We start from the raw sequence: 19693 nt of genomic DNA on the forward strand, positions 1-19693 counted from the left end.
TCTTCCTAATGGTCTTTTTACAATTGAATTTGCAGTTAAAACTTCGAAAGCTTTCCTATTCTCTTCCATTCTGGCTACATGACCTGCCCACATGAGCCTCCTAGATCTGATGACCTTAACAATGTTTGGTAAACGGTATAAATTATACAGTTCTTCGTTACGAGGGTTTCCGCTATTCCTGTACACTAAAATTTTGTATGACGCAAATGTCGACAAAGAGAAAATCGTCTCACATGTTCTGCAGGTTAATAGCATTTTTCTAGCCAACATAAATGTTCTACTTTCTCAAACATCATTACCTCAGATAGTTACATGTTTTAAATTTACATCTTAGTCAGCAACTTACAACACCACACTTATTATTCAAAAAGTATTATAAGCAAAGGATGCTACAGTATCACAAATATGTTTTTACAAACAGAATTTGGAGTCCTCTATAACACTAATAACGCAATCGCTGATCGCATATTCGAAGTACTTTTGTGTCGGATACAATAAACATTATATCATTGTTGCCAGATTTGAACACTAAAAAGTAGCGAGGTTGTGCTTCAAAAGTAGCAGAGTTGAATTATTTGTAGCCCAAACGTAAAAGTAAGCTTACATGCTTTTACTAATATATATGTATACAGTTTTGTGGGCTCTGAGATACCCTTTACAAAGTTTACAGTACGTATTTGCACTTTTATTCCTCATTTCTTCAATTTATTTGTTAAATCCTTTATTTTCGAGCGATGAATTTTAGAAATTTTTGTTATATTTACTTAATTTACTCATTATATTAATATAGCTAATATAACACAAAAATTTACAATGTTCACGTTCACACAGCTCCGTTTGATTACTAGGTCTCTCGGATAGGTTAGCTCTATCGGAAGACACCTGGAAGTAGATTTGAATACACAATAAACAGCTGTATCGAATGATTCCTGAGGATAGTTCTGAACACACGATAAAGAGCTCTATTGGATAACAGCTAATAGTAATTTATAGTACAACATAAAGACCTCTCTCGAATGACATCTGACAGTAGTTGTGAGTACACCAGTGGCGTGTGGTGCTGTTTCAGGTCAGGGAACAGGTCACGAATTCCAGCATATCTTGGCCATTGACAAAATATTAGCATATACTAGCAACATGAGACAGACAACGCTCTAACCACACTGGAGAAACACCTCTTCTCGTCAGATCACGAAGTCAAACAGTTCCAGGTCTGACCAGAGAAAAGATAGGCGACCAGATGGCGTCTACCTAGCATGTGAGGATAATTGGGAAGCTATTTTAAAGTAAGAAATAGTGAACTTCGGTCTAGAAATCCAGCATCAACGGCAAGGGAAGCCAAGTTGGTGACCATACATCAGCCTCAAGGTATGAATGACATAAGCCAGCTGGTAGGTCCGGGCTTCCTAGGGTTCTTCCACCAGGAGTTCAATTGGCAAGTCTTTACTTTGGCCATTTCATTCATTTTTTCGGTTCTTCGATTCAGTGATTTGATCTTTCGGTTCCGCACAATTTTATGAAAATGGGTCAAAACTTCCCTAACCTTATGCTAACCCGTTCCTCTCCCTAAACTACTTATCCCTATCTTGCTCTACTCTACCCTACTCTTGGAGCTCCTTCATGGTTAAGCAGTTAGCGTACGCGCCTTTGGCGTGGGAGATCCGGTTCGATTCCCAGTGGAAGCTCATGTGGTTTCGATTCCACGTTAATCAGTAGGTCCATGTCTCAGATAGCCTCGCTATTGTACGGGATGTTAAACTAAAATTCAACTCAACAACTCTACCCTACTCTACCACATTATACCCTTCTAAAGTGGTCCTACTTATCGATGAGTAGCTGGACCATCGGAACCGAAAGAACAACTCACTGAATAGAAAAAAGAATGAAATGGCCAAAGTAAAGACTACCCCTTTAATTATTTTTTTTATTAAAATGGACATGTATTGAGTCCGTAGGTTTCCTCTTAGAGTTCCCATTTTCTCCCACATTGTCATTCCACCACTCTTTCATAATCATTCACTTTCATTAGTCATCTGAGGGGACTAGTATCAAAATCCGCCACATCAATTTCGCTCAGTTTCGAGTAATTTTGCAAAACGTGCAGTGAAGCTCCATATACACGCGTACAAAGTCCCATATTTGAACTAATTTTTTTAGTATGAAATATTACGGTGGATCACCACCCGGAAGTCAGTACATATTTTAGCTCATTCTCTTAACTACTGCGCAATGAAACGTTACATATTATAAATATTGTACTATAAGAAAGAGTTACGTTTCAGGTACAGCACAAGACACTGATTCATTTGGTCTTGTGTCTCCTGATACCGAAAAAATGTAACAAATAAAATAAAATATTTGATTCGTTTTACAATGAGCACACAAGATGGCACTTGCTGTTAGATCTTATTCGAAGTGCTCCGTTTCATGAAATGTTTATTTGTATGTGTAAAGTATTTTAAAGTAACAATCTTATTACGAATAGATAATTTGTTCGACAGTTTTACGTGTTATGTTTCACATTTTATTTAAAAATTCATTTATATTTAAGGAAATATATTTTGAGACGAAACTTGCGCGGAACGCCATAATGCGTTGTTGCCAAATTTCTGTTTACTGTAGTAGTCACATAGACGCCTCATCTGTCTTTTTTTTTTTTTTTTTTAGCCTAAAGGACATAAGTGTTGAATTTTAAATTGAAGATTTAATTTTAATTTTACATATGCTCGGCCAATGCTGCAACTGATCGATTCCCAATTTCATCTGTAAATCATAGGAATCTTTCTTCCATCTTACCACCTTTTATTTGGTCGTGTAATGGTGTTCAAAGTTGCGACTTATTTGTTATATATGTCAAGTAATATTGAACGAATAGTTCCCTAGTGGCTATGTGGATCTTGTATGCGTCTTTGGTGCGAAAGATCTGGGTTCGATTTCCGACTGGAGCTCATGTGCTTCGAATCTTACGTTAAACTATGGGTCGAGCTCTCATATAGCCTCGCTGCTGAACGGGACACTAAACTCTAATCCAATCCAATTCAATACTGCAACGAAGGAAGAACGTGTCTGAGTATACCATAAACACTTCTGTTTGACGGCACTTGACAGGAGGTTTTGTACACCAAAAACATCTATTCGATTGCAAATGACAGTAACTTTAAGTACCGGTACACTATAAAGAGCTGTATCCGATGATATTTGACAGTAGTTATGAGTACACTATTAAGACCTTTTATCCAATTACACAAAAGAGAAGGGTCCTACTTCTCTAAAGCAAATACCCTAGCACAGTGGCGTATTTACGATTTTGTTTCGGGAGGGCTTTACTAACTTTCGGGGGGAGCTTTGCCTGAAAATGTGAAAATTCTGCAAGATATTTCATATACTTTACTGTAGTAAGTATGAATTCGGGGGGCTTAAGCCCGGAAGCCCCCCTCCCCTAAATACGCCACTGCCCTGGCAATAATCAAACCCGGAACCACGTGAAAAGAAAGTGCGCACGTTAGCTAAACGACAAAGCACCCCTGGTAGCTCCATGTACAGTTCCGTTAAGAAATACATGAAACAACTCTTCTGTATCAATTTCACCGTCTGAGCAACATCAGGTAGCTAAAATAAAGGTAGTTGCATTTTTCAATACAAGATAACTTTAGTAATTGATTACCAGCGTTGACAATGACATTGTTTGAGGTCACACAATACAGAAAGATCATTAAAAAAAGAAAAAAAGAAAACACTATCGACATTTTTCCTTTGAAAAGAGGTACAGAGGAACTTCATATACACACAACTACTATTATAACGAATACATTTCACAAACATCTCAACGAATTCAACTTAATAGTTAATGTATGAGCTTCCTCGAGCTGCAGAGGCACCCTGCCTGAATCGATACAAAATGACACAGCCAGACGAAGAAAAGGTAGGCAGCAATGAACACTACTCTCCTTTCTTTTGATGGAATCATCGACCTCTGGTCTTTGCAAACATTCATTTATATTCAGTGAGCGCTACAGGCAGCTAGCGCTATGTCGACATGCTAGTTTCAAATTTTCTCAATCGCCATGGTGCAACAACAACAGAATTCAAAAGAAAGAGAAAAAAAGCATTGTTACCAAGAACTTAACTTCTTCGAATACTCAAAATAAAAACAAACTTCTACTTTACTGTTGTTACTTATTAGAATTGTAAAATAGTTATAAAAAATTTAATGACGAACTCTGTGCCTCATCTATGTATAAATTTTTAAAAGTTATTATTCTGCTTTTTCTCTCTGTTTCGCAGCATCCAGGACGTGTCTGGGGTTGCATTTGAGAAACTCAATTCGCTGGAAGTTCTAAATCTACAAAATAATAACCTGAAAGAGCTAAGCCCTGGTATTATGGAATTAGTTACTGATACGCTGAAAACGTTTAATGTTATGGGTAAGTAATATCCAAACAGGTACCGTACTGTAAATACATTCTTCGAGGAAGAGTATAATATTTTATGCACTGGATTTTAATATCTATTGTATTAGTCCGAAAATAAGCCACATCTTTAAAATTTATGAGGAAAATTTCGTTATACAGTTGCTATTATATATATTCTCTTGCACATATCTCCTCCTACGGCTTTTATCTGTGGACGAAGATTCTTCATAACACGGGTGCACCAAGTTTGAACTGCTGTTATCTTTGAAAGATACAAAAGGACTTGTACAGGGTGTCCATAAAAAAATGAAATCTTTAAGTTTTACGTCCCTCGGTTATGCCGGTTAGGCTTAAGGAGACGGTGATAATGAAAGATGAGTGAAATGGTGGAATGAAGAAGGTGGGAGGAAACGGGAGAACCCCGAGAAAACCCACGAGCACGGTGTTTGTCTACCACAAAGTTCACTTGGCGGGGGCTGGGATCTAACCCGAGACCGCAAGCACCAGAGGTGAACGCTCTACCAGTAAGCCACCGCGCCCCCAGGGTGTCCATAAAAATACTATCATACTTTAAGGGTGGTTTAAAGGGACAAGTTTTGCCGATAGATGTCACGGCAGTCTTCGTATCTCTCTCATGTATTTTTTACCTTTCACGAAAATTCACGATTTCTCTTACAGATTTCAACCTAGACACCTCAAATTTTTAGAGAAAGAACTTCATAACTTATCGAAGGCAACAATCCGTGCCGATTTTTTTTATTTAGAATTGTCTACATTCTTGAAACAGTTGTATTGTTAAACGTTTGGATATCCATTTCAACAATCAAGCCATTTCAACAATGAAGAAAATTCTAAATAAAACATCGGCACGGATTCTTGCCTTCGATTTGTTATGTTGTTCCTACTCTAAAAATTTGAAGTTTCTAGGTTGAAATTTGTAAGAGAAATCGTGAATTTTTGTGAAAGGTAAAAAATACATGAGAGAGATACGAAGGTTGTAGTGACATCTACCGGCAAAACTTGTCCCTTTACACCAACTTTAAAGTGATATTACGCCGCTTTGGATAATCGTAATTAAATAAAATTGCTTACATTTGAAAGAAAATCTCAAATATTTTTTACTGTACCTCATAAACAATGAAGGTGGCCCCACGAGTGGCGATGCAAACATCAAGACGTTACTCCCGTTCACGTCACACACGCTCCAACATATCTGATGAAATGGACCAGACAGCAGCACCGATACGAACTTACATTTCTTGCACGTTTCTAGGCAATGCGGGTGCATAGACACAATCCTCTACGTAACCCCATAAATAGAAGTCAGACTTTCAAGTCAGACAACCTCGGTAGCCACTTGTAGAAGACATTATCATCATTTCTGGCACGTCCAATGGCATCTTCCTGGAAGCCGCTTATTCAAATGTTCCCGAACATGTAAATGCCAGTGAGGACATGCTTCATCTTGTTGGAAAATAAAGTCATTGCCTTCTTCTTCTTCTTCCAACTGTGGAAATAACCAATTAGTAAGCATGTCAAGATAAATTGTACCTGTGACAGTGGCATTTCACAAAAAAAAAAAAAAAAAAAAAGACTTGACGTTCCGATGCGGCACAAAAGACATTCACTTTAGAGGAGTTTCTTTCAACTTCCAAAATGGCATGTGTATTCCAAAATCATAAAAGCTTCCCAACTGACCTGCAGCTGAAACAGCAACTGCCTGCTAAATATTCAACAATGAACCCATATCGACTAATCACAAAGTAAACATCAGTGAATGTACTTTTTCTGTGTTTGATCCCCTACATTATTGACATTGTTAGCATGTACAAAAATATTTTAGTTTTTCTTTCAAATGTAACCAATTTAATTTAAATAGATTATCCAAAGCGATGTAATACCACTTTTAAGAGTCTTCATCCCGGCGAAATTAAAATACCGCTAATTTTACAGTAATTATGTGATATCTTCAAATAGATAAAAAGATAATTGAAATATGGAACAAGAGCGCCCTAGACAATATTATTTTGCGTGAGGTACCGTTATCACAGGTCACCTAGTGGCTTTCCGTTTTCAGCTGTTTAGAAACGCGAAAATAAATGCCGATTTTCAAAATGGCTCGAAATCGAAAGCAGATAAGTGAGTCGTCATAACGGTTTCTCATGTAAAATAATATTGTCTAGGGCGCTCTTGTTCCACATTTCGATGGTCTTTTATCTATTTGAAGATATCACATAATTACTGCAAAGTTAGCGGTATTTTAATTTCGCAGTGATGAAGACTCTTAAGTATACTATTTTATGGACACGCTGTATTATAGGAACGATATACCAGTTTTAATTATGTAGCGCTGATTAGTTATTGGCCAAGCGACTTCAAAGAGAAAGAAGATCTTCACTAAAACTCAGTCTGGATAACGTATATCTGATGAAGCCAAAGATTTAATTAGTTGGTGAAACTGATATACATCGATATTTCAATAAAAACACTGTGCTTTGCTCAAAGGCTGTGTGTTATTTCTATTTTGAATTAAATGATATTTATTGTTTTACATTGGGGGGCGCGATGGCTCAGTGGTAGAGCATTCACCTCCGGTGCTTGGGGTCCCTGGTTCGATCCCAACTCGCGCCGTGTGGAATTTGTGGCGGACAAACACCGTGCTCGTGGGTTTTCTCGGGGTTCTCCCGTTTTCTCCCACTTTCTTCATTTCACTCATTTCTCATTATCACCGTCTCCTAAAGCATAACCGTGGGACGTTAAACTTAACGATTTCATTTTTCTAGTTTTACATTCCCTTTTGGCCTACAGAAGGCGGCTGATTCATTTAAGTTGATGATTATGAAAGAATTGGCGAAATGAAAATATATATAAGAAAACGAGAAAACCCTGAAAAAAACACACGATCACGATGTTGTCTACCACTAGTGTTGCTTGCGAGACGAGACGAGACAAGAAATAAGGATTTCTCGTCTCGTTCAGTAAATTTTGTAGAAGTCTCATCATATTTTGATTCTTGAATAATTCTTTCTCGATTTTACTGTCTCGTCTCAAAATTCTTCTCGTCTCATTTTATAAATTTATGTACACAATTTACACCATGATTTTTCTTTTTCTTTTCTTTTTTTTTTTATCTAAAAGGTATCAGGATGCTTCCTCATTACGAGAGATCCACGACGGGCGTGTGTCATATAACATTTAAACTATACTAGCAGCGTTCACCCCGCTTCGCTGCGGTCACCCCGGAACGCAATAAACTTTGTTACTTAGATAATTTTTACTTTTTCGCTTTCAAATTGCAGTAGATGTTAACATTATAGCGCCTGTCATTTATGTTAACCCGCCGAGTCACACGGTCATGCGGGTTGCATATAAATACGTTAATTTTTATTGGTCAATTATCTCGAGACACTGGTAATTAAAAATTAAAGTGATATGATAAAAACCATCTAGGGTCCAAATCCTAACAACCCCCCAAAAATGAAAGAAATTGGTTCAGCCGTATTAGCGTGATGAGCGGACAAAGGATTTTGTACGTTCTCTTTTATATATATAGATTTATTATTGGAGTACATATATTTTGTAATGACTTGCGTATGAATGGTTTTCATTATGTTCTTATAATCATTTTATCACTTTATAATTTGTATACGATATATAATATAACACTAAAACAGAGGTTAGAGGTTTAAGATTTGGGTGAATTTGTGTAGCCCAAGCAATACGTGAAATTTCTCGGACTCGTCTCGTTTCGTCTCAAATAGAAAGATGATTTTCGTCTCTATTGTCATCTGATTTTCGAGACGAGACATTTCTCGTCTCGTAGACAGCAGTATCCACCACAAACTCAAAAGAGCTGGCTTAGAACTAGGGTCATTTCGCCCTAGAGGCTTAGTTTATACATTGATTTGTATTTACATTCTTTGCGGGACAAGTCTTACACTTTAAAGCGGAACCTGAACCAATGTAGTGACATTGCATGCTCTCCCATCAGAAATCGAACCCGGGACCTCATGAGACAAAAGCACGCACTCTAGTCACTACAGTAAGGAAGATGACTTTTTTAAAGGCCTATATCTATTGATGGTGTAAATTTTCCAACTTTGATATGGTTGAGCGTAGCATAGTCGCCAAAGCTCTTCTCTTTGGTGCGAGCGGTCCCGAGTTCGATTCCCAGTGGGGACACTCCGTTGAGGAAATGTAACACATTTTTCAGCCCAGCCATCCGGAGTGACCTTTTCCTGGGTTTTCTCCGGGTACTCCCGTTTCCTGCAAACTTTCTCATTCCAACTATTCTTCCATCATCATTCACTTGCCTTAATCATCGTTTCCCTTAGCCTAATGTGTATAATCATGGATCGTAAAACTGAAATATTTCATTTCATTTCACACCATGATAGTCCCATGCCGTTTTCTTCCTTCCTTGCGGGCCGCGGTGGCTCAGTGGTAGAGCATTCACCTCTGGTGCTTGGGGTCCCGAGTTCGATCCCAGCCCCCGCCAAATGAACTTTGTGGTGGACAAACACCGTGTGCGTGGGTTTTCTCGGGGTTGTCACGTTTCCTCTCACTTTCTTCATTCCACCATTTCATTCATTACTCATCATCACCGTCTCCTTTAGCCTAACCGGCATAACCGTGAGACGTAAAACTCAAAGATTTCATTTCATTTCATTTTCCTTCCTTCCTTATCCCTCACATGTGACGGGCTAATATGCCAAAAACTAATCCCAAATTCCCCAACTTTGGTAAAGATCAACCGAATGTGAGGCCTTACGCTGTAGTGTACGAAGACTATTTGAAAGAAAGCCATTCAAAAGATGTTGAGCAATAAAACATTTCTCTTCAGAAAATTTCATTGTTTCACTATCAACCTTGACTTTCAAATAAATAAATAAATACGGGAATACATTAATCATCCCATCAATATATAATCAACTTACTGGGAAGTAAGGCCTCTTAAATTTATTTATAGCAAGCAAAAGAGGAAGATAATTTACCGAGAAAGAAATAACGGTGCAGTTTAATCTATCTCTATAGAATGACGCAGATATACTTATTTATGAGTAGTGTCAGTCTTGCGTAGCAAGGTACGTCACCATTTTTTCAATGTTATTCCCTTACGTCAAACGTGATTAAGAAAAAAACAAAGAAATCTTAATTTTTACGCATGATTATTCAATATCCACTGCCAGTAGAGAGGCTATATCGGACGAGAGCTACAGTCTGAAGTTGAATTTGAAGCACCGCAGTGCACTCAATGCTCTCCCACCTGGAATCGAACCCAGGAACTCATGCACAAAAGAATTGCATTTTGAGTATAACGTCCCTTTTTGAGCAGCGAGGCTATATGAGACGTGGACCTACTGATTAACGTGGAATCTGAACCACATGAGCTCCCGCCGGGAATCGAACCTGGGCCTCCGTGCACAAAAGGAACCAGCGTTAGCCGCTAGTATTCCCATTGAGACGAGACGAGACAAGATAAGAAACATGACAATTCTCGTTTGGCTTTCTCGAGGGTCACGGTGACTCATTGGTAAAGCGCTTTTCTCTGGTGCTTCAAGTCAAATGATTCGATCCCCGGCCAAGTAAGACCCTTGACAACATCGTGTCCGTGAGTTTTCTCGGGGTTCTCCATTTCCCACCAGATTTTCATTCCACCAATTCTTCCATCATCACTTATTTACTTAAATCATCTGTCCTCGTTAAATTCACGAAAATGGTCGGTAAACCACGCACTTTAGAAGAGCTACGGCACATCACTGTGGAAATTAAGACTATAACTGTAGAAGTCTTCCATAATGTTGCACGGAATATGGAGAAACATGTTAACATGTGTATTAGAACAAGATCATCATTTTCAACATTTGTTTTAAGAATCTTATGTATATAAAATTATGTGCCTATCATCACTAATGTTTTGTGTTACTTTCATTTAGTTTACTATATAATTACTGTTGGTTATTAGTATTGGTATATTAGTATAGTTACTAATAGTAGTTTTAAGTGTTACAAGTAGTTTTAAGTATTCCAAACATGTGTCCCGAATCACACAAATGCTACTGAGGTCGGTGACGATTTACAGATCTTTTACATCTTTATTTTAATATGATGTTATTCGATTCTACACGTTTTAAATAGTCTAGGCACCAAATTTCAAGTTGCACAAACTAACGGGTCAAAAGTTGTAGCGGACGAAAGTTTGTCAAAGCGTCAAAATTCTGCCAAAAAAAAATTTAGGAAGTTTTAGGCCTTTTGACTTGTTGAGTTCGAATTTGATATAATCCATTCTACGCTCCTGAAAATGTTTACATACCAAATTTCTCAGCAAGCACAAACTAACGCAGGGCGCAAAATTTCTGGTCTCCAAGTCGCCATTAGCGACTAGAAATTTAGAGCTGGCGACCAGTGTTAAGTAGGAATGGTTTCTACCTAAACTCACAGGGCTGCTAGTTTCTGTTTCGCACACAAAAAAAAAAAAAGTCACTGAGTGAGAGAAAACACCGAGTACGAAGACTTTCTTTGTCAAACCGAAGGCCGTGGGGGAAGGGGTCTTATAATTTGTACGTTATAGATACTGGCGACCATCATTTTTATATTGGTGAGTACATCTGACTTTGAAATTTTGCGCCCTGAACTAAGGGATCAAAAGTTATGGGTTGTCAAAGTTTTGCCAAAAATTTAGGTTCTTTTAAGCCATTCCTTTCTTTTCGCATTCGAATTTGATGTTATTCGATTCTACACTTCTTAAAATGTCTACAAACCAAATTCGAACTTTGTGCAAACTAAACTAGGAATGCAATGTATATACCCGATTGCAATGAAATGAGCTGAGCGAGCTTAAACTACGTAATCAGGAAGCGTTTTTCGGTGATTATTCCTCGATGGTGCATCGGAGTTTTGATTTCGACCTATGTTCTCACTCAGCACGACATACTCTATCAGCGTGGTAAGTTTGGTTGAGATCGGCCAAACGGTCTAGGAGGAAGCGTTTTTCGGTGATTATTCCTCGATGGTACATCGGATTTTTTATTTCGACCTATGTTGTCACTCAGCACGACATACTCTATCAGCGTGCTAAGTTTGGTTGAGATCGCCCAAACGGTCTAGGAGGAGTTCGCGGACAACCAAACGGCTAACCCGAGTATAAGAGCTTCGCTTCGCTCAGCTCAATGATCAGAAGTTATAAGGATCAAAGTTTTGCAAAGAAATAGGAACTTCTGAGGTTTTCCAGTTCGTTTTTTATTTTAATTGATTATTTGTTAGTTCATATTTTGAATTTCCGACCGCCACTGGTCTCTGGTCTTCAAGCTACCTTTAGTTCAATCTTAATTTAATAAAGTAGTGCTATTGAATTTCAAACCGTTGTTTTCTTATTTTAATTGTTCACATAGATGCTGTGTGACTGTTTGCCATTCTTAATTTCAGAGAATCCCTTAATCTGCTCATGCGATTTGCGGTGGTTGCAAGAGTGGCTGAAAACAACCAAAGATAAACACGACAAATCCCAGAACCAGCGTACAACGTGTGTGATTCCAGACGAGCACCTGGAGTATTACATTCAGGAGATTCCTTTCGAGAAACTAGGCTGCAAGGACAACAACGTAAGTGCACATGCAGAAACCTCGAAGCCAGGAAGATTGACGGCGCTTTTGTTTATTGTATGTTGCATCGTGTTCTTCTATTTCTATCGTTAAGACCGAAACCATCAACTAGTTATTGAACAAAATAAACTACGTACTCTTTTACTGTGTTTGTTAATTTATTTTGTACAACCTAGCCATTTAAAAAAATATATTCCCTACAATATTTAATAATTTTATCCAAACACAACAAAACCATTTCTTGAATATATATATATATATATATATATATATATATATATATATATATATATATATATATATATATATATATATATATATATATATATATGTATATATATTCCTATTTGATATTCCCCCACCCAACCACACACTCTTTTCGAATATTTTCTAAACTAAGGGACACTGTCTAAGGTTTTAGAGGCGGTGCTTATGTTCCATTTTCCTGTTAACAAGCGAGAATGTTTCTTTATTGTCATGCTGCTGGCTACACAGTGCTCTGTGTTGGCTAGTTGCACCGCGGCTTGCTTTCTAACTGAAGCATGTTAAGAGTTCTTAGCCCCTTCTGCCCCGCCAGTCTAGTGGCTAGCGCCTCTGCCTTTGATGCACGTAGTCCTGGGTTTCATTCCCGGCGGAAGACCACAAAAAATTAATTTCAAAATTATTTATATTCATTAATCATGCGTCTCCTTTAGCCTAACAGGGCATAATCGTGAGACATTAAAAAATAAAAACTCTCTAAAATATATATATATGAACCGACTTCAAAAAATCACTATGGTTTTTTGCCTTGCTGCTGAACGGGATGATAAACTCAAATCCACTTCACTAACTGATATCTTGTGAGTCCTATCTATGTACAGGGTGGTCCGGAAGTGGGCGTATCCACTCCTTAGTTTCAACAGTATAGTGTTAGTTATGGTAGAATGTCTGTACACAGTTACCTTGAAGTCTTAAGAGTTATAAACATCGGTATGATCACCATCCATGTCGTAATACAACTGAATTCTGCGCGCCAAGCTCTCGCAGATGTTTTGCGCAGATACTCCGGAGTCACGAGGGTGAAGGCGTGTTCCACAACTGCTCGTAATTCCCGCGTTGTGTAATATCGAGTGTTCCTTACTTTATGAAACCTCAAAGAACATTGTCTGGTGTCGTCAGATTGGGACTTCTTAGAGGCCAGGCAAAGGGAACTGGTGAAGATACACAACCTCTTCCAACTCAGCGCCCAGAAAACGTCTGATTCAGGTAAACAGACAGCGGCCAGAAAACAGCAGAAAACAAATGAACATGGATAGCAATGTTGCCAGACAATGCAAAGCAATGTTACCAGACAATGCCAAGCAATGTTACCGAACAAATGTGGGTAAAACTGTCTCAAAATACCAACTAGGAGTACGCCCACTTCCAGACCACCCTGTATGTATATAAACTTATATCTATCTGTGCTTATGAAAAAGCACCTGCATATATTGATTTAAGTTTGCATTTGACCACTAAATAATTAAATCACCGCCTGAAAAACGATATCCTCTTCCAATGTCCACAATGGTGTTGACTCACTGGTCATAGAGAAAAAAGCATAATCTTCTGTGACCTACATCCATGATGGGATAAAGCCTTCGCAATAAAATAATAATAATAATAATAATAATAATAATAATAATAATAATAATAATAATAATAATAATAATAATAATAATAATAAACAAATCTATCCATTGGCATATGCCTGGTCTTTGGATTTTTTCTATGTTGGGCGCTAATCATGTAGGACTAAACAATATATACATCAGGGAGGATTTTTTTTCAGCCTGCATTAAGCGACCAGAAGACAGCCACGAGAGATGGTGAACCGCTGATAAGCCAGATGTGTTCACTGGAGTTCGTACAACCCTCCTTCGAAAAGGCAGATTCTACAGTTATTATGGATTAGCGAGCGTGAAAACATATCAAGTGCATTCGAAGCGCCCATCAAGTTTTACGTCCCACGATTATGCCGTGTAGGCTAAAGAGACGGTGGGGATGAGAATGAATGAGGTGAAGGAATGAAGAAAGTGGGAGAAAATGGGAGAAAACCCACGCATAACGTTGTCCACCATAAAGGCCACTTGGCAAACCACCAGAAGAAAACCACCTGAGACGGCAAAACGTTGATAACCCACATATGTTCATTGGAGTTTGCACATCCCCGATACCAAAAGGCAGACTCTACAGTTTAATCGTTGTGCGGTAGCGAGCGAGGAAACTTATCGACTGCAATCGAAGCGCCCGCCAAGTGTGAACTGAAATCTTCTAGTTTTACGTCCCACAATTATGCCGTCTAGGCTAAAGAAGACAATAGTGATAAGAATCTATGAAATGGAATAAAAAAATTACGAGAACCCTGAGAAAACCCACGCACACTGTTGTCCACCATAAAGGCTACTTGGCGCCCCTCCCCCAAGTGTGAACTACCCGATACGAGGGCGGGGTGAAAAGTTCTAGGCCTGACAATGAAAGACTGCGAATTTCAGTTCGAAAATGATTTTATTTTTCGACATAGTCTCACTTAACTTCAATACACTTAATCCAGCGTTTCTCCAACATCAGTATTGTTTCCCGGAAGTGAGAGTCTGGAAGCTTGTGAAAATAGTCATCCACGACCCTCTTAACTTCTTCATCCGATGTGAACCGCTTCTCAGAAAGAAATTTCTTCAAGTTTGGGAACAGATAGAAGTGCGATGGTGCCAAATCAGGAGAATATGGGGGATGGCCGAGCAAATCGTACCCCAAATTCCGCAGTTTTCTCATCGCCAACGCACCCTTGTGCTCAGGTGCGTTGTTCTGGTGAAAGATGACTTTCTTCTTCTTCAAGCCAGGTCTCTTCTCATGAATTTTGGTATCCAGCTAGTCAAGAAGGTTGGAGTAATATTTGCCTGTAATTGTTCTCCCTTTTGCAAGGTAATTAATTAACAGGATCCCTTTCGCATCCCAAAACACACTGGCCATGACCTTTCCGGCCGATACGATCGTCTTCGCTTCCTTCGATGCTACACCATCGGCTTGCACCCACTGCTTGGACTGTTGTTTCAATTCTGTCGTGTAATGGTGAAGCCATGTCTCATCCATTGTCACAAATCGTCGCATAAAATCGGTCGGATCCCTTTTGAATCGGTCCAAAGATTGCTGCGAAAATCGTTTTCGTATTTGCGTTTGGTCGGCAGTCAGCAAATGCTGCACCCATCTTGCGCAGAGCTTTCGCATCCCTAGTTCTTTATGCAAGATGTTTCGCACCTGCTCCTCAGATATGCTCGCACTCTCAGCTATCTCACTCACCTTCACTCGCCTGCTGTCCAATACGATATCATGCACTTTTTCGATTGTTTCCGGTGTGGTTGCGGTTTTCGCCCTTCCTTCACGCGGGTCGTCTTCGAGGTATGTGCGACCACGTTTAAATTCAGCTGCCCACTTTTTAACGGTAGACATGGAAGGAGCAGGGTCCCCGTAAACTTTTGTCAACTTCGGATGAATTTCCGTAGGGATTAATCCATCCAAAACGAAAAATTTGATTACTGCACGATATTCAAGTTCATCCATTTTCACAACTAACACACAAGACGTCTGTCTAACTGCAACAATGCCTGCACACAAACTACTTGAGAGAACAAGTTGTCACTTGTTATATACGAACAACTGAAAAGCGCCCCTAGGCAAGAATAAAATTTTTCTGATTGGAGTGCCATCTCTGAGTCAAGCCAAGAACTTTTCACTCCGCCCTCGTATAATTGGAGTTGCTTAACGGTGGTTGAAGAGAAAACTTCCTTGTATATTAGTTCATCGATAAATTATACAAAACAGAGTATTACTGCACATGTCAATAACAGCTACATAATTAGCATACCTCAGATTAAAGCCACTTCAGACAAAAAGCTATTAATCCACTGCTAAATCAAAGTCATTATGAATATTTCAATGTTTACTATAAAAAAAGAACTATTTATGTAGAAAGCTAAAATACCATAGAAATTATATGATTGACGTAAACATTAGGTTGAATATGGAAAGCGTTAAAATTATCAATATCAGCGGATTAGCAAAGATTACATTGATGAATGCACGGATCAATTTGTTTTGATTTAAGAAAGGAAGATAATTTCTTTTTTATCTTCACTCATTTTCAAATGAATGTCCATATTCGACGCAGTGTTGCCAATTTGGTGACTCTATCGTTGGATATAACGACTTCTCATGGTATTTAGCGATAAAATAAAAAGAAACATTGGGGCTAAGCGACAAATCTGGTGACTTAGAGAAAATGTACGAGGCGCGTTCGGAAATTAACCTCCGATTGGTCACTGTGCGTGAAGTAGTGGGAGCATCGCTACCATCTTTGCACAGACGTGCGCAATACAATAGTTTGCATCCTACCGTGGTAGAGTGAAGGTCGTCTGATCACTAGTTCCATTTTCGGAGCGTCACAAAACGTGTGTAAGGCTGTTCCTAATTCCGGAATTTTTCGGAACGGAAATTCCAATTCCGGAATCGGAACAGTTTCAAAACGTTCCGGAATTCCGGAACGTTTAGGAATTTCGGAACATTCCGGAACTTCTTATTGAAAAAATAATTTTTGCTGTTACCCCGAACTGAGAGGTGTGCGCAAAGCATAGCTTTAAAACTGGATATTGATTCCGCTATGCTGAAGGAAGGAGCTTTGGTCCACGGCAACTGGTTTGTTTCATTCTCTAGATCCGTTCACTGTGAACGATTGCACATAAGATTTGGAACTTTGTTTTGGTTATCCTTAAAGTTTTAATCATAAGTGATTCAGTGTAAATCTCGTGATTTTGGTGCAGAAATTGGAACTAGTTCTTCCCTTTAGTTTGGTTAATCTTTCAAAAAGCACCTTTTTTTATTAGGGATGTTCCTAATTCCGGAATTCCGGAAATTTTTCGGAACGGAAATTCAATTCCGGAATCGGAATACAGTTTCAAGACGTTCCGAACCATTCCGCAATTCCGGAACGTTTCGGAATTTCGGTTCAATCTGGAATTTCGAAACGTTCCGGAATTTCGGAACATTCCGGAATTCTGAAATTCCGGAACATTCCGGAATTAGATGAATTCCGAATTCCGGAATACGAAATCGAATTCCGAACACCCCTAAACGTGTGCTGCAATAGAAAACCCCGCCAAGTGCGAGATGCGAGCTGTTTTACGTTTTCTTACGTCAAAACAATATTCGACAGCAGCTATTCATCGGGAACTTTATGCCGTGCATAGACCAAGTGTGATAAGTGAAGGAGTTGTTTGTGAATAGGTTCGTTCATTTAAAAGTGGACGAACAAACATTCGTGACGAAGAGAGGAGTGGCAGGCCATCAATGGTCAATGATGAACTCATCCAGAAATTGATGGAAAAGTTCGTGAAAATCGACGTTACATAATATATTTTATGCATGTGAAGAAGTGGCTTCGATCTCAGCGCTTTGGTGATGATGAAGAACTGAAAGATGCGGTCACAGAGTGATTGTGACTCAAGGCGAAAGAAGGAGATTTTTATGCTAATGGAATTTCTAATCAAGTGCAAAGATGTGATAAGTGCTTGAATGTTTATGGAAATTATGTTCAAAAATAGAGCAAAGAAGTAGTTTTCAGATGTATATAATAAATTCTTCTTATTTATTTTGGTGTTTCCTTTTTAACTCTTGTCCGCGCAAGATATTTTTGTAAAGCAGACGGGCAATCGGGGCCTGTCAGTCCCAGTATATATATTTTAATTGCAGAACGCCCAAAATTCAATACCTATTGTCACACACTCTTCCGACTAATCTAGAATATATATTTCTTTGTACATATTAAATCCGTGTAACGTGGGTTCCTATCACCACGGCATGGCGCGTCCTCAGGTTGCGGATCGAGGAGAAGGCCTCTAGATATAGAGGTTAGCTGCGAATATACTGAATAAGCAATCGCGGACAGCCGACTAGGAGTGGTCCTCCAGCTTGAGGGTTTGGGTAGGGCTAACAACCTCATCCTGTAAAAAAAGCACTTGTTCAGAAATATTCACAAAAGCCTCGGACAAGGACTGATAACTTGGCACGACCTCAGCAAAAGAAAATGGACATGAGATTTGGAACATGGAATATTAGGAGTCTTTATAGGGCAGGCGCGTTAAAATCCGTAACGAGGGAGTTAGAGAAATACAGGATGAACGTAGTAGGAGTTCAGGAAGTTAGGTGGGAAGGAAATGGATCTGGGAATTCCGGAAATTTTACGTTCTTTTACGGGAAGGAAGTAAAAATCACCAGTTAGGAACAGGGTTTTTCGTTCATAAACGTATATTACCAGCAATTACACGAGTTGAATTTGTTACTGATAGACTTTCTTTTATTACTCTTAAGGGACGGTGGTGTGATATTATTGTTTTAAATGTACATGCCCCAACGGAAGATAAGGATGACGATATAAAAGACAGTTTTTACGAAGAAGTGGAACGGATATTTGACCAACTCAGGCGATACCATATGAAAATTCTATTAGGGGATTTCAATGCGAAGGTAGGACGAGAGGATATTTTCAAACCGATTATAGGGAACGAAAATCTGCATAAGGAAAGTAATGACAACGGTGTTAGACTCGTGAACTTTGCAACATCCAAAAACCTAATCGTGAAGAGTACAAAATTCCCACATCGCGACGTTCATAAATACACTTTGACATCACCAGATGGGAAAACACATAATCAAATTGATCACGTTTTAGTAGATAGAAGAAGGCAATCTAGCATAATTGATGTCCGGTCGTTTAGAGGGGCTGATTGTGACACTGACCACTACCTGGTAGCAGCGATAATACGAGAGAGGTTATCGTTGAATAAAGGTAATATTCATTGTCCGAAAACGGAGAGATTCAATTTAAAGAAATTAGAAGAGAGCAAGGTAAGAGAGGAATACCAGATTGAAGTTTCGAATAGATTTTCGGCTTTAGAAGATTCGGAGTGCACTAGTGTTGAGGATATCTGGATTGAAATTAGAGATAGCATTAAAATTTCAGCAAAAGAAAAATTGGGAGACGCGGAAATACGTAGGAACAAACCATGGTTCGACCAGGAATGCATAAAACTGGCAGAGAAGAGAAAACAGGCAAAATTACGCTGGCTACAAAATCCGAATGAAATGACTACACAAAATTTCGCAGATATCAGACGGGAAACTTCCAAAACTTTTAGAACAAAGAAACGCGAATTTCTGAAAGCTAAAATTAAGGATCTTGAAGATAATAGTAAAAATAAAAACATACGGGACATGTATAAGGGAATCAACGAATTTAAGAAAGGCTATCATCCTCGTGCTTATATAAGAAATCTGACGGTACAGTTCTCACTGACACGGATAGCATCTTAAATAGATGGAAAGATTTCTTTGACTATTTGCTTAACACGCAACCAAAAACTAGTGCTCGTGGAGAAAATGAGATACACACCGCAGTACCGTATATTCCAGAACCCAACCGAACACAAGTAGAAACCGCTATAAAGAAATTAAAGAAACACAAATCTCCGGGTGTAGATGAAATTCCGGCTGAGTTAATTTTAGCTGGAGGCGAAAAATTGTGGAACAAGATACACAAACTCATTCTCCTTATCTGGAACAAGGAAGAATTGCCACAAGAGTGGAAAGAATCAATCATTGTTCCAATCC

The 19693-nt window shown here is 38.8% G+C and overlaps 2 protein-coding genes across 2 annotated transcripts in view; one reads left to right on the plus strand and one right to left on the minus strand.

The window, feature by feature from the left end:
* LOC145693943 (uncharacterized) overlaps positions 1-12150 on the plus strand; it is a 54255-nt gene extending 42105 nt beyond the window's left edge. Inside the window, exons 5-6 of the mRNA XM_081770101.1 lie at positions 4285-4424; positions 11838-12150. Of these exons, the coding sequence (XP_081626227.1) occupies positions 4285-4424; positions 11838-12106 (409 nt within the window). The 3' untranslated portion in view covers positions 12107-12150. The remainder of the gene's footprint in view (positions 1-4284; positions 4425-11837) is intronic.
* A 2752-nt stretch (positions 12151-14902) lies between these two features.
* Positions 14903-15481, minus strand: LOC145660774 (histone-lysine N-methyltransferase SETMAR-like). Its single transcript, XM_081726180.1, has one exon. The coding sequence runs from the start codon at positions 15479-15481 to the stop codon at positions 14903-14905; it is 579 nt and encodes a 192-aa protein (XP_081582306.1).
* Positions 15482-19693: the final 4212 nt, after the last annotated feature.

The sequence above is a fragment of the Thermobia domestica genome, chromosome 9, assembly GCF_964235325.1.
Source record: "Thermobia domestica chromosome 9, izTheDome1.hap1.1, whole genome shotgun sequence".
Taxonomy (NCBI): Eukaryota; Metazoa; Arthropoda; class Insecta; order Zygentoma; family Lepismatidae; genus Thermobia; species Thermobia domestica.

Bases quoted from the DNA above. Each gene is read 5' to 3' on its own strand.
- LOC145660774 (XM_081726180.1), bottom strand. From the start codon at position 15,481: ATGTCTACCGTTAAAAAGTGGGCAGCTGAATTTAAACGTGGTCGCACA.